The sequence below is a fragment of the Elephantulus edwardii genome, unplaced genomic scaffold, assembly GCF_000299155.1.
Source record: "Elephantulus edwardii isolate Elephantulus edwardi_28Jun2011 unplaced genomic scaffold, EleEdw1.0 scaffold00183, whole genome shotgun sequence".
Lineage (NCBI taxonomy): Eukaryota > Metazoa > Chordata > Mammalia > Macroscelidea > Macroscelididae > Elephantulus > Elephantulus edwardii.
The window spans coordinates 2,794,338-2,808,439 of record NW_006399933.1 but is presented as its reverse complement, the minus strand read 5'-3'; the positions used below and the strand labels follow the sequence as shown (position 1 = coordinate 2,808,439).

Sequence of the window (14,102 nt, the reverse complement as noted above, 5' to 3'; positions counted from 1 at the left end):
TATGAGTGGGAAAAGAAGTTCATTTTCACAATTAAAACAAATAATAGGGGCTTTTTTTTTAAGCAAATTGTTATGTTATTACCTAACAGGACCTCTGAATTTCCTACAAGGTCTAAAGCAATGTTTTAAGGAATGTAGGAGAATTTATTGATTCAAAAGTGATGCCTTTACTTACACGGCAAGCTGCCATCTAAAGTCAAGTCCATAATTCCATATTTTAAGAATAGGGTTTCAAATTACTTTTGGGGACATAATAGAAGGCGATGAGTTATTTTAAAATAAGACTACAAATAAAACATTTAATGTTAAACTGTCTATGAACATCACCATTAGAATTAAAAAAACTATATTTTTCTTTGATAAAGTGATTCAATTTCTAAAAGCTACAAAATTTTTATAAAGGAATTCATCTTTTGATTTTTTATTCACTGGAGTGGAAGAAAGAGCAAACAAACACACAAGCTATTTCTAAACTACAATTCAGGAAGAGATGTGCCCTTATTTTATCTTAAAAGATGCCCATGTATTTTTTTTTCTTATTACACATTCAAATATGTTATTTTTTGGGTAACACTGAATCAGCTCTGATGCACGGAGATTTTACATACAACAGAAGTAAACCATGCCTACTGCTGCGCCATCCTTCCAATCTATCTGCGCTTAAGCTCATTGTTACAATCACTGTGACAATCTATCTCTTTCAGATTCTTCCTCTTCTGCTGATCTGTTTTCCTAAGATGAATGACTGAAAAATACAAAGGAAAAACTGATGCCTTTGAATTGTAATGTTAGCATAAAATCCTGAATATATCATCCAGTACAAAAATAAACAAACAAAAAAACCTCAGGAACAAATCTGTCTTGAAGAAACTGCAATGAGGGCACTATTAGAAGTAGTAATGATGACAATTCATCTCAAATACAAAGAGTCACTGTACCAAAAAGAATTGGCTAACACAGAACCTTTTCCGGAAGTAGCATATGATCAAGAAACAACAGTATTAAAGGAAGAAATTAAATCTTCTCTGAAGAAACTGGGTGGGGGGGAGGGAAGGGAAGAGCCCCAGGAATTAATGGAATAACATCTGACATATTTAAAAAAAACAGATACTGTCCTGAATGTGCTCACTAAGCTGTACTAAGAAATCTGCAGGATAGCTACCTGGTAACAGACTGAAAGATCCATATTTGTTCCAATTCCTAAAAAAGTTGACCCAATATAATGTAGAAATTATTAAACAATATAAAGAGTATTACATTGAAGCAAAATCTTGCTGAAGATTATCCAAAAACAATTAGAATAGTATGGTGACAAAGAACTGCCAGAAATACAAGCTGGGTTTAGAAGAGGTCATGGCACTAGGGATATCATTGATGATGTCAGATGCATCTTAGCTGAAAGCAGAGAGTACCAAAAGGAAGTTTATTTGTAGTTTATTTGTAGTTATTATGCAAAGGTGTCTGTGTAGATCACAACAAATTGTGGCTAGCATTGAGAAGAATAGGAAGCCCAGATCTCTCACGCAAAACTTGTAACTAAACCAAGAAGCTGTTGTGAACAATTGTCCCTAGACTAAGAAGATGTTATGAACAGAACAAGAGGACATTACCTGGTTCAAAACCAAGAAACATGTGTATCAGGAGTATTTTTTCCTCCATAACTTTTCAATATCTATGCTAAATAGATTATTTAAGAAGCTAACCTTTTTCATTTGAGGAAAACTCATCAACAAATTATATTATGCAAATGACACAACCTTCCTTGCCAAAACTGAGGAGAATTTAAGGCCCTTGCTGAAGAAGATCAAGGACTGCAGCCTTTGATATGGATTGTGTTTCAATGTCAGTAAAACAAAAAATTCTCACCCTCACCTAATAGACAACGTCATGATAGAGAAAAAGATTGAGGTTATTCACTGTATCATCTTGCTCAGACCCACAATCAACACCCTTGGAATGGAAGATGACTTGTATCTGCTGTCAAGAACCTCTCTAGTGTGCTAAAGAGCAATGGTGTCAGTCTAAAGACTAAGATGCGCCTGAAAAAAGCCATGGTCTTATAAATTATTTGCTGTGCATCTGTGAGCTAGACAATGTATTACGATAACAGAAGAAGAAATGATGCCTTTGAATATGGTGCTGGAGAAGAATATTGAATATACCATGGACGGCCAAGAGAACAAACAGATCTATCTTGGAGAAGGTGAAACCAGGTTGCTTCTTGGAGACGAGAATTCTGAAACTCCATCTCACATACTTTGGACATGCTGTCTGCCAGGAGAAGGCAGTCTTTAGAGAAGAACATTGTGCTTGGAGGGTCAGTGCCGAAGAGGAAGACCTTGGATGAGATGAGTTGACATAGTAACTGGTAATGGGGTCAGCTGTGTTGGAAATGGTGAGGTTAGCTCAGGATAGGCCAAGGTTCAGAGATGTTGTTCATAGGATTGCTGTGATTCACAGTACACGCAATGGCACATAACAACAATAACATAAGAAGGCACCACTCTTGGGGGAAAAAAGTCTTATGTATGGAAACCTACCACATGCTTTTGGGTTGACAGCACAATTCCTTACAACTAAGCCACTAGAGCTCCCTAACAACACCATCTATCTCCCTAAAGTGGGGTCTCAGTTAAGGCAGTTTAGACACTGAAAATGAATTTGAATTAGTCTAGACAACCTGCCCTGATAATATATTTTCCAGAATCCTGGATTGATTGTCTAAATCCCCCAACTAATTGCATAATCATCTTCTTTCCAATTTCCTCAATAATTTGGATCAATAGTTTTCAATGTGTACATGATATTTAAGTCAAGATCACCGAGTTTCTCAATGTGGCCTTTCTCAAGGGCAATTAGTCTCAGGAAAGCACTTGTTCCTCAATCTCCCATATTAAAGGAGCTCAAGCAGGAAACTTTAGACATTTATTATTTAAATTGATGATATTTTTGGGTACATGGCATGGCACCAACACTTCCTTATCCCTGCTTATTCACTCCTACAGTAAAGTGAATTGATTATCAGACAAGGAAATATGTGGTTAATATAAAATAACAATGCCTGACAATAACCAAAACAAATTTTAACATCTTTTGAAAACTGATAAGCAATACATGTCATTTTCATTTAAATGTCCATTAGAGTAATCTGAACAGTTTAAATTTAAAACTGGAAAACTAAGAAAAGCACAGAATCACTCAACATCTAAGATCCAAGAATTTATAATTTACAATTTCTGATGAATAGGCAACATGACACTCAATTATAAGCAACAGAGATACAATGAACTTTGGTCTACAATATAAGTTTATAATTAAAAAACAATAATTGACATTTGCAGTACTCATGGTCTCTCAGGCAATGGTTGTTAACTCTCACAAATACCATTAAAGATCATGTTCTTTTCATCATAACTTTTTACATTGCAAATTAAGACACAAAATGATTAAGTAATTTCTTCCAGACCAAGCAACTACTATCAAATAAAGGTAGAGCACATTATCAGAAGCCAGAGGATAGGTTATTCATGATCATGAGATTAGAATTTTCTATAGAAAACTAAGTCTGTAAATTAAGCCCTATTAAAATAGGCTGAAGGCCGTTGGAAGTAAAGTTTAAGATATGTAGACATTGGCTATCAAAGGGTATTTGTTTAGTTGTAGTTTAGGAAGCTTCTGTTTGTTTGGTTTGATTTTTCCCCCCTTTATTAAATGAATTCTCAGAAACATTCCCTCCCCCCTCCCAGTGGTCCATGGTTCTCAACATTCTTTTCATAACTGAGTGGAGCTGCAACTAGAATATTATATTAGAGCTGGTAGACAAAAGAACAAGATCAGAAAATCATGCAACGACAAAGTCTATTTCTTTCTCACTAACCTAGGCTATCAACTTAAATCGTCTTTGTACCATATAGCCTGACATTAGTAGATTAAAAAAAAAAAGTGTAATATAATGGAAAAGAAGTTCTCTAGAACTAGTCAATTCTATAATATAAAACAGTGAAACAAAACCAGGCCTATTTTACAAGATTTACTATACAAATAATGGAGAACAAAGTAGAGAGGGAGAGAGATATCAAAAGATCTTGAAAAAATTTCAAGTACATAAAATCTCCAGAACCATGTACAATAATAAGAAGCCTTAATTTCATCATTATCACTTAAAGAATGTATGTAAAACTGCCTGCCATTAAGGTTGCTTTGTACCTAAGAATCTTAGGAATGTTAATAATTAAATGTAAGTTTTCAGGAAGGAGGAACAGGAAGGATGGAGAGGGAGGAAGAACAATACAAACTATTTTGGTCTCCTTGTCTTTAGATCAAAATGACACATTTATATCACATTAAGAAAATTTTAGCATTAGAGATTCTAGGTTTAGGTTATAAATACACAGCTAACACGTAAATTTATCTCTAGAATTTCAGAAATCTTCTGACAACAATTATTTACTAAGAACATCTGGGATCCATTTAGGGGAAATTACATCACAAATTATTTTCTTAGCACATGCATGCTTTTACCTTTCTCAAAATGTTGTGTCAAAAAATATATAAAAGGCTTATATAATTCACTATTGATAAAAGGCTATTGACTATGGACAAAAAACAGCTCACTAAATTTACTATTGATAAACCAATTCTCTAACTTATGCTTATATTAGCACCTTTTCTTACACTTGTTTTCCTCACAATGAATTTCATTAACCTTGCATTTAACCTTAGATTTCTCACAAAAACATTTTTCAAAGGACGAGTACAGGACTTATAGAAGCATCAGTTTTCTTTTTTCTGAACAGACCAGAAAATACCAAATATACAGAAACTAAGTTTAGCCAAGTAAGGACACAAATTTGGGTCAAATGTGAGATCAAACTATTGTGTAGATCGATGGCATTGTTTCTTAATCCTCATGCAGAAGAAAACAACTGGGGTGGCAGACACTTCTGGCTGAGGATAGAAATGGCAGAGAGAGCTGGCAAGATACAAATGAAGTAGAAAGGGTGTACACTCAGCCTGCTGACATCTGCTGCACATGCAAAATGGATTGGTCTCTCCAATCCAGGGTGAAACCAAACACTTTCTTCTTCCCTCCTGTTCCAACATCATTGTTGAGTGGTAGTCTCATGCTTTTTATTTTTGTGATCACAGATTAAAATTAATAATAGCCTTTGAATATGAAGTAGGTTCAACTGAATAGTGAACCAGCAACTAAATGAGCTGAAGAAATTAATAATGAAGTACTTGAATAGAAAAGGGTCATGGTCAAATACCATTTTTTTTTAAAAGCCAGTTTTACCTCAGGATGATATCCAATTTGAATGTAGGTGCAAATTGGATGAAAAGCCCCAGTTCCACAGGCGTACAAGTGAGTCTGATTATAAGCCGTAAGCACTTTGATGAAATTAGCACATTCTTTCTGTAAGAGAAAAAAAAAAAGAAAACAAGTGATGTCTGGTGGTCAGCTTGACTGAAGTATCCTCGAGGGTCGACATGCTTGAACACATTTCTTTGGTGACTGTCCACATTCTTAGGACTAGTTTATGCTAGTGTTTTGCCCATATTAATATTGTAAGAAAAGAAAAAAGTGGGAGGAAACCCCTCAAATCCTCACACTCTTTAAGTAAATGCTATGGTCTATTTACCACTTAGGTTAAAAATACAAAAGTTCTTATTCTTTCAACGTCAAATATAATACATCCCTTCATAACTTTCATAAATAATATTCATAACATTCACCCCTTAATAAAGTTTCATTAAATTTTTCAAAAATTATTTCAAAAAAAAAAAGAAGAAAAACATGACAGATAGTCAAAATCTACCAGTGAATTTTCCGGATATGAGAGCCTGCAGCAAGATATAGACTTAACTAATTAATTAATTAAAGAAGCCCACAGTGGCCATTTCCTTGCAAAAATTAAACTTCAAGTTTACTTTAAGGAAATTATAAGATTAAGAAAGAAAACAAGATAATATACTTTCTAATAGATATGAAACTTAAATATTAGTAACCCATCATGCTGAGCAGCTGACTTTGAACTTCAGTAGAGTTACATGCTAATAAACTCTAGAGAGCCTAAGAAAGTGGAGCTACTTTCTACCAAAAATGTCCCTTCAACCTCAAATAAAAGCTGGGTATATTGAATATGAGAGAGGGAAGGCATTCAGGTTGGGGATATCTGGACTCTTGATGAATTCTCTGTAGAATCAATCCTTAATTAGCAAATATGGACAAGAGTTTCACAGATATCCTAAATCCATATGCAGAGTCCTGATCCCTGCCTACAAGTATGCACCCAAGGTAAGAAAAACTTCATAAGAAAAAAATAAATCTAGTCATATTATTATTTAAGGAAATTAAAGACATTCCTGGGTATTTTGTCTTCTAAGTAAGAAGAAAGAAAATGGACAGAGCCATATGATACTTTCTACACATTCTAAACACACTGTATGGAGTCAGTTCCAACTCGAAAGGAATCACCATCAGATTTCTGAGGTTACAAATCGTTAAAGCAGGGTCTCCTGCTTTGTAGCCATTGGTAAATACGAACCACTGAACTTTGTGTTAGCAACCAAACTAGTTAGTGGGTTGGTATGCTCACATAGTAGTATAGTGCATTACATATTGTGCTGCTAACCAAGGACAAAACTTTCAGGATCTTAACAACAAACTCCCCATTTGGCAACAATTCCCTCTTCCCCAAGAGGATAGGACATGAACACTGGGGCAAAGGAAGGAGGCCGTCAAAAGGAAGACATCTGATAAACTCGTTTAGAAATGAGGCATTCATGAATATTACCCAAAGGATTTATTTGTACTCTTAAAATAATTGAGTCATTTGCAAAGAAATTATTACAGAAAAATGTTTTATGGCATCTCTTGTTCAAAACATGTAGGTGGCCACATACTTTGCTTTTATATAAAGACAGCCATCCCTACTTGTGGACTCAATATTATAGTACTCAAAATTGTAAATAACCAGTTTCAGCACCATATGTTGAGACCAAGAAATTGGCTGTGTGCACATCTTGGTAAGCGAACATTCTAATAAATAACAGTGTCAGACCCAGATGGATGTCTTGTTCATTTTAGAAAAGAACAGGATTTCAGTTTGTGTACCTTTCCTTAGAAGATACACATGTAATACAGTTCAAAAATGCAAGTTTTCTAGTTTTATTAGAACTTCCAAGTATAATCTAGTAATTTTGGTTATCAACTTTATTTCTATTCTTGTCGATAAAGAGTTTTGAGTCAAACAACGGGACAAAGTGAACAATAACTCTGAACCTTGACCTGTGCCAGCCTCACCCTCTCTGACATATGTAAGCCCATCTTTACAGGGTTATGTCAGGATATCTCATTGAGGTTTCACTGATCCTCCAACTTTCCAAACCTGATGTCCTTTTCCAAGGTCTGAACCCTCTAACAACATGCTCAAAGTAAGTGAGACAAAGATTCACTATCCGTGCCTCCAAAGCTGCATCTTTTTCATGACATATTAGCCCTTTGGGGAGTCTAAAGTATGTTCAGCACTCTACTCCAGCTGCACAAAATCAAAGGCATTGTTTCTTCTTCTGTCATTTTTATTCATTGTCCAACTTTTAGCTTGTAGTTAAGTAATTGAAAAGTTTATGGTATGGATCAGGCACACTTCTCTTTTCATTGTTAGGTGCCCATGAATTACAGAGATTAGAAAGATCCCATGACTAACAGGCCTGAGCCCTGCCTTATACTGAGCCATTCTCACCATCTCCGATATGTTCAAATCTATTGTCAAATTAATTGTATCAACTGATCTTGTTGAGAGTCTTTCTGTGACCTTCTGCCTTTCCCATAATGTCTTTTTCCAATGACTGGTACCTCCTCCCAACCTCCCCAAACTATGTGAAGACAAAGTTTCGCCATCCTTGTCTAAGTATAAACCTAATCACTACATAACTTGGGAGAAACTGGAGAGCATTATGCTAAATGAACTAACTCAGTCACTAATACTGTATAAAACAAATATTGTATCAGACCAATATTATAGAAATAGAAAGATAATTAAAACGTGTATGAGGATCCAAGGGGGGAGAGGGTAGAAGGAGAGGCGTGAGGATAGGCTGGGGTAGTGGGGTTAATGATAAGGTGGCACAATTTGATGGGTAGAGGATGGGGTGTGTAAAGGAAATTAGAAAGATACAGTATGAAAAACAATGTATATAAACTTTGTAAGCAAACCACTGTAAAATAAAAAAAAATTACAAAAAAGGAAGAAAATACTGTGTGAAGACAAGTACTTGCTAAGATTAATGAAGGTTCATGCTGGTTTTATAATTGCACAACAAACAAAACAACTCTTTGCTTCAAATATGAACCTACTCATAGCTGTCTTTCCAATGGTTTTCTTCAGAGACTCTAAGTTGCACAGGAAAGAAGCTGGTGAATTCAAGTCATCTGCCTTTGAAATAGCAGTGCAATTCCTTACCTACTGGTCAAAAAATTGTAATATCATAGTCTTTATTTCTGACTGCTAATTAATCTGCACTTTTTCTACAACTATATTTGATATTCCTTGGAAATACTAAAAATCTTAAGCCAAATTCTATTATTATTAAGCTAATTTTGATTGAAAGCATCCCCATAGAGCTCTAAATGTAATGTTCTTGTTTTGTGCCATTGAGTCAGAACCAACCCATAGCTGACCCTCCAGTGGGTTTTCAGAGACACGAGAGGAGATTACCCATCCTTCTCCTGCTGAGCAGATGGTGGATTCAAACAGTGTGACTTCGGAATTGTAGTGAAGCTTTTCACCACTGGGCCACCAATAACTGTTAAAAAGACAACAACAACAACAAAAAAAAACAGAAGCAGACTCTTTTATATTGTCCCTGCAGGGCAGCTGGTAGGCTTGAACAACTAACCTTTTTGGTAAAAGTCCAAAGTTTAACCCACTGTGCCACTGGGCTCTTTCCACAGAAACTAGTTGGTTTTAATTAAGGAGAAAAAATTCATCAAATTTCTAAAAATTATAGATTTGAAACATGCCGGATAAAAAAATTTTAATTTGTTCCCTATTAACTGCAATAGGAGAAGTCAGTATACTGCAGCAATAACGCTTCTATAAAGCTGCTAGAAAAGTGTCAACAACAGGGCTACAGCTGTGAAATCTGGCACAGGACTTCACTGAGAATGCTGATAACTGAGCCTACCTGAGCTATAAAGCAATTGGACCCACCCTGTTGGCCTAAGGCCTAGAATGGTCCTGTTCATTTCCCCACTGAACTCACCCACTTGGCAGCCAGCTGTATTGATGCCATGCCCTGGGGGCTAGCTCAATATGATTTTGAAAGTGAAGGTTGATGCAAAGAGAATTTGGACTTGGAAATTAATTTGGCTTAGAGTGTGTTAAGACACTTGAAACAAAGCAATTGAAGGAAATACTTTTTAAGTAGGTTTAAAATAGCAGGGAGGAGATTCATCAACATAATGGAGGAGGAAACGTTGAATTAAAAGAACTGGACAGAGAAGAACCAAACACTTGAAAGAGATATTGTTAGTAAGGATTTGTTCTTTAAACAGAAAACCTACATAAAAGAATATCAATCCTGTCAATTCTCTTGCCTTCACTCTCTAGCTCGTTACTGCCAGGGTTTCTGAGTGTTCCAAAACAGGATATTCATTTTATTTGGAAGCAGCTTAACCATCCCTCTAAAAAAGAAGGAAGCGTGGCAGAAAAAGGAAACACACTTCACACATTTCTGCTCCAGGGAGACAGAAGAAGAGTGTTTCTGACCTCTTCTTGAACCATGACGATTCTTAAAGCTCAGAATGTAATGTACTTTTTGGCATTCTAAGTCTGCACTGCTTTGCTCAGCACTAGTGGATTTACAATGCAATAAAAAGAGTGCAAGGAGTTCAAATGAATTCATTTTTCAAACCTTGATCCTTTCTGGAATTTAAGTTGATATATACAGACAAGTTTAGCAACAAGTTGATTTCCTGAGAATCAGGGAACCATACTGACCTATTATTTTATTGAAATACACTTGAGGCCAACAACATTATCCACTGTTATATTGGCTTAGAAAGAAAAGTCTAGCAGTCAAAAGTCAATAAAAGCCAAGGCCACACCCGAGGACCAATGATTTGTCTTCTTTAGTGGTAAACCATCTTATCTTTAACATGGTTCCTAGTGTTTTAAAACTAATGTACAGAAGTATTACGCATACTGGGATTAGCCTTGCAAAATAAATTTGGGAGAAAATTTCTATGCCCAGGAAAAAACTATAGGAGCCAAATGCACAGTGATTCAAATACAAACATTAGGGATATGTAGCACTGATGAGACTGCGTTACACAGACTTTTCCCGGACGGTTACAAAAATAAAGTCCATCCATCTGTCAAAACAACTGCTCCACACATGAAAATTAAGACAGAATTGTATTCTTAACTCACTTCCGATATTGATACTTTCAAAAAAAGAGTGTAGATTACCTCCAATCTCAATTATATCTGTTCACGGTTTTAAATCATGGATGAAGCAGTGCCTTTTCATTATAAATAAGAGAGATGGAGCAAAGGGGATGTAGGAAGATTTTGTAAGCAAGAATAATCTTTAGTCCAATATATAAAATTAACTATTAGAATTTATTTTGATTTGAATATAAATGAACCCCAGAGAAAAGGACTGAGGCCATCCAGAATGTAGAGAGACCAGGCTTTTGAACTAGTTCAGTCCCTATGCTGAGAATTTGCCTTTTCACTCCATATAAATTGAATAAGGAAATTCAGACTTTTATCTAACGAAATCCCCAGGTAAATCTTGTGAATAAACATGATTCTTATTTATACCTAGAAAGCACGTAGGTATCAAAAGAAAGACCTGAATCAGTATAAGTGGGGTAAAAATGCAAATTTTCAATAGGAGTCAATCCAGAAAGAATTAGTTTCTGATAGAAAAAACCGAAATGAAACAAAGCAATATCTAAAACAAAATATCTGTCCCATCAATAGTTAATATAGAAATATATTCAAGGAAAATTTAGCAGTTGGTAAATGAAAAGTTTTTTCCTATCATGCTGGGTGCATACATTATTGTGTGGAAGTCCATTAATAAACTTAATTCCTAGAGTTAATCTGTTGATTTTCTTGTTCTCTGGTCCATTTTTTTTTTTCCTTTTGGCAAGCTTGTTGAACAGTAGAATCAGTTTGCCAAAGCGGGAATCCATGAGATTGTTCCTGTCACTCACATTATCCCTCTCTCTTTAAACTGTTCCACATCTGGTAAAAGTGCATCTAATTTATTGTTTTCTTTTAACACTATGTTATGATAGTTGCATTCAAGATAATTTATAGTCATGTCTTGCTAATACTTCAACATTTACGAAAGGATGTTAGAGATTTAATCATCAAAGAAGCATATCTATTAACTATGAGGTTTTACTGTGTTCTAATTGTTATAGTAGTTGTCAAATACCTACCTCATAGGGGAAAAAAAGGGTGAATGAACTGTTTTGTATATTTTGAGTAAAGTCTTCATCTTTACTATTAAGAAAAACAATTGCTATATAAAAGTGATTGACTTTTCCACTCTAATATTTTCTGGGTTTTTGTATGTTTTTTTATTATTTATAAAAATACTGATTTACTAGAACAAAGTGGTATTATTTATTGTATTTGTTATTCAAATTGTAATCACAAAGAAATATATTAGCTTATATCACTGACTATTTAGATAGTACCCCCTACAATAATTGAGAAAGACATTTAAGAGTGGTTTAAATGATGTTGCAAACTAAATTAAGGTTACTTTGAAAGTTACCAAATATTTTTTTAACTGTTCATTTCATTTAACCATTCAATTTGACTTGCATTATCTTTCTAGATTGACATTTTGTCTTAAAGTTTTATAAATATTGCTACAATTCTATAAATGCTTTCCTTTCAAATTACTTGAAACCTTCAAACTTGGTCAAGAATGATTATCAACAAAAGCAATCTCATTCCTTTGTCATGCAATCAATTCTTGCACATAGCATTAAGACGCACTAGACCATGACCATATGATTTCCAAAGCTATCATTTTCCTGAGAATATACTACAACATTTCTCCTAAGTAGTAGACTAGGAAACTTGTACAGTGATCTTTCAATTATTGCCTTGCAATTAACCTTAGATTCTCCAAGATGCCATGACACTCCATTCTTTTTATAATATTTGCAAACTCTAACTAATATGACTTATATGCTGAAACTGAGGAGGACAGGAAGCACTTGCTACAGAAGGCCAAGGGTTGTAGTCTTCAATATGAATTGGAGCTCAACATCAAGAAGTCAAAGATTTTACCACTGGGTCACCTGGCAGCACCATGATGGATTAAGAAAGGGTTGAGGTTGTTAATGATTCAGCTTGCTTGGCTCCACAATCGACACTCTTGGCACGAGTGGTCAGGAAATCAAAAAGCAAGCTGCATTTGGGAAATCTGCTGTCAAGGACCTCTCTAAAGTGCTAAAGAGAAATGACGTCAGTCTGGAGACTACAGTGTACCTGATTAAGGAATGATCTTCACCATTACTTGCTATACATCAGAAAGCTGGACAATGACCAAGGACAACAGAAGAAGAATTGATGTCTTTGAGTTGTGATACTGGAGAAGAGTACTGAATATACCATGGACTTCCAAAAGAACAAACAAGTCTGTCTTAGAGAGGGTGAAATCAAGCTGCTCCTTGGAGGCAAAGATTTTGAAACTTCATTTCACATCAATTTGGGCATAGTCCTTGGAAAAGGAGTTCATGTTTGGAAGGGTGGAGGGACAGTACAGGAGAAGAAGACCTCAGATGAGATGGACTGACACAGTAATGGGAATAGGTTTGTGAGAGACAATGAGATAGGCTCAGGACAGGGCAGGGTCTACAGCTATTGTGCATAGGGCTGCTATCAGTTATAGATAACTACATGGCACATAACAACAACAACAACAACAACTAATGTGAGTTTCAAGTAGAAATTCTATATGGACCAAGAAACTATTAACATTTGTTTTATAGGCTTTGCCTTCCATTACATTATCATGAGGTTTCATTATTGTCACTGAATCAGGTCCACCTCATAGCAACACTGTGTACAATAGAACAAAACATTGCACCATCTTACAACATCTTTGCAATCAGAGCTTTGTTTGAGCCCATTGAGTCAATCCATCTTTTTTTCTTTTTAGTTATCCTTTACTTTATTGAACATGGTACTCTTTTCCAGAAACTGGTGCCTTCTGTTAATTTGTCTATATCAAGTAAGGCAAAATCCTTACACTTTCATTTCTAAGAAGTTTCTGTGTGTATCTCTTTCAAAACATATTTGATTGTTTTTCTGCCAGTCCACTGTATAATACATACTCTCTACCACAGCATAATTCAAATGCATCAACTTTAGTTAATTGTCCTATTCATTGTCCAGCATTCACACCCATATGAGGCTATTGTAAAGCCCATGGTTTAGTTCAGGTATACATTTATCCTTTAAAGTGACATCATTGCTTTTGAACACCTTAACAAGGCCTTTTTCAGAACATTGGCCCACCCAATGAAATACACTTTCTGACATTTTGGCTGTTGCTTTCACCAGCATTGACTGAGGATATACGGAAAGTTAAACCCTTGACAAGAGTATTTTTGCCACCTATCTTGATGTTTCTTATTAGTTAATTTGTAAGGATTTTGGCTTTCTTTTATGTTTGTGAGAGAATTCTGGTGAAGTAGTCCTTAGTGAGTTATATTGCTAACCTAAATGTCGTATGACTCAAGGGTACAAATTCACTATTAGTTCCATAGAAGAAAAATGGGCAGTTTCCTTCCATAGTGATTTATAGCCTTACAAACATGATGAAGGGTTGCTATGAGTTGGAATGAATGCTACAGTGGTGAGTTAGTTTCTTAGTTATATTGACCTATAATCTGTACTGAAGACTATAGTTTTTGAGAATCCTTAGGAAGTATTCCAAGTCTTACCCGCTTTTAGCAAGTACAGTTATGCAAGGTGCTATGACAGGCTGTTAAGAAGCTTTAATCCTGAAGATACATTTTTTCCTACAGTTCCGTTTGTTTGGTCAGAGTACAGATTTGA

The 14,102-nt window shown here is 35.3% G+C and overlaps 1 protein-coding gene across 2 annotated transcripts in view; it reads right to left on the bottom strand.

Moving 5' to 3' along the window:
* The window catches only part of SEMA3A (sema domain, immunoglobulin domain (Ig), short basic domain, secreted, (semaphorin) 3A), a 310,684-nt gene that overhangs the window by 188,138 nt on the left and 108,444 nt on the right, over window positions 1-14,102 (bottom strand). For both annotated transcript variants that reach the window (XM_006896140.1, XM_006896141.1), the window contains exon 4: window positions 5,297-5,416. In XM_006896140.1, the coding sequence (XP_006896202.1) occupies window positions 5,297-5,416 (120 nt within the window). The remainder of the gene's footprint in view (window positions 1-5,296; window positions 5,417-14,102) is intronic.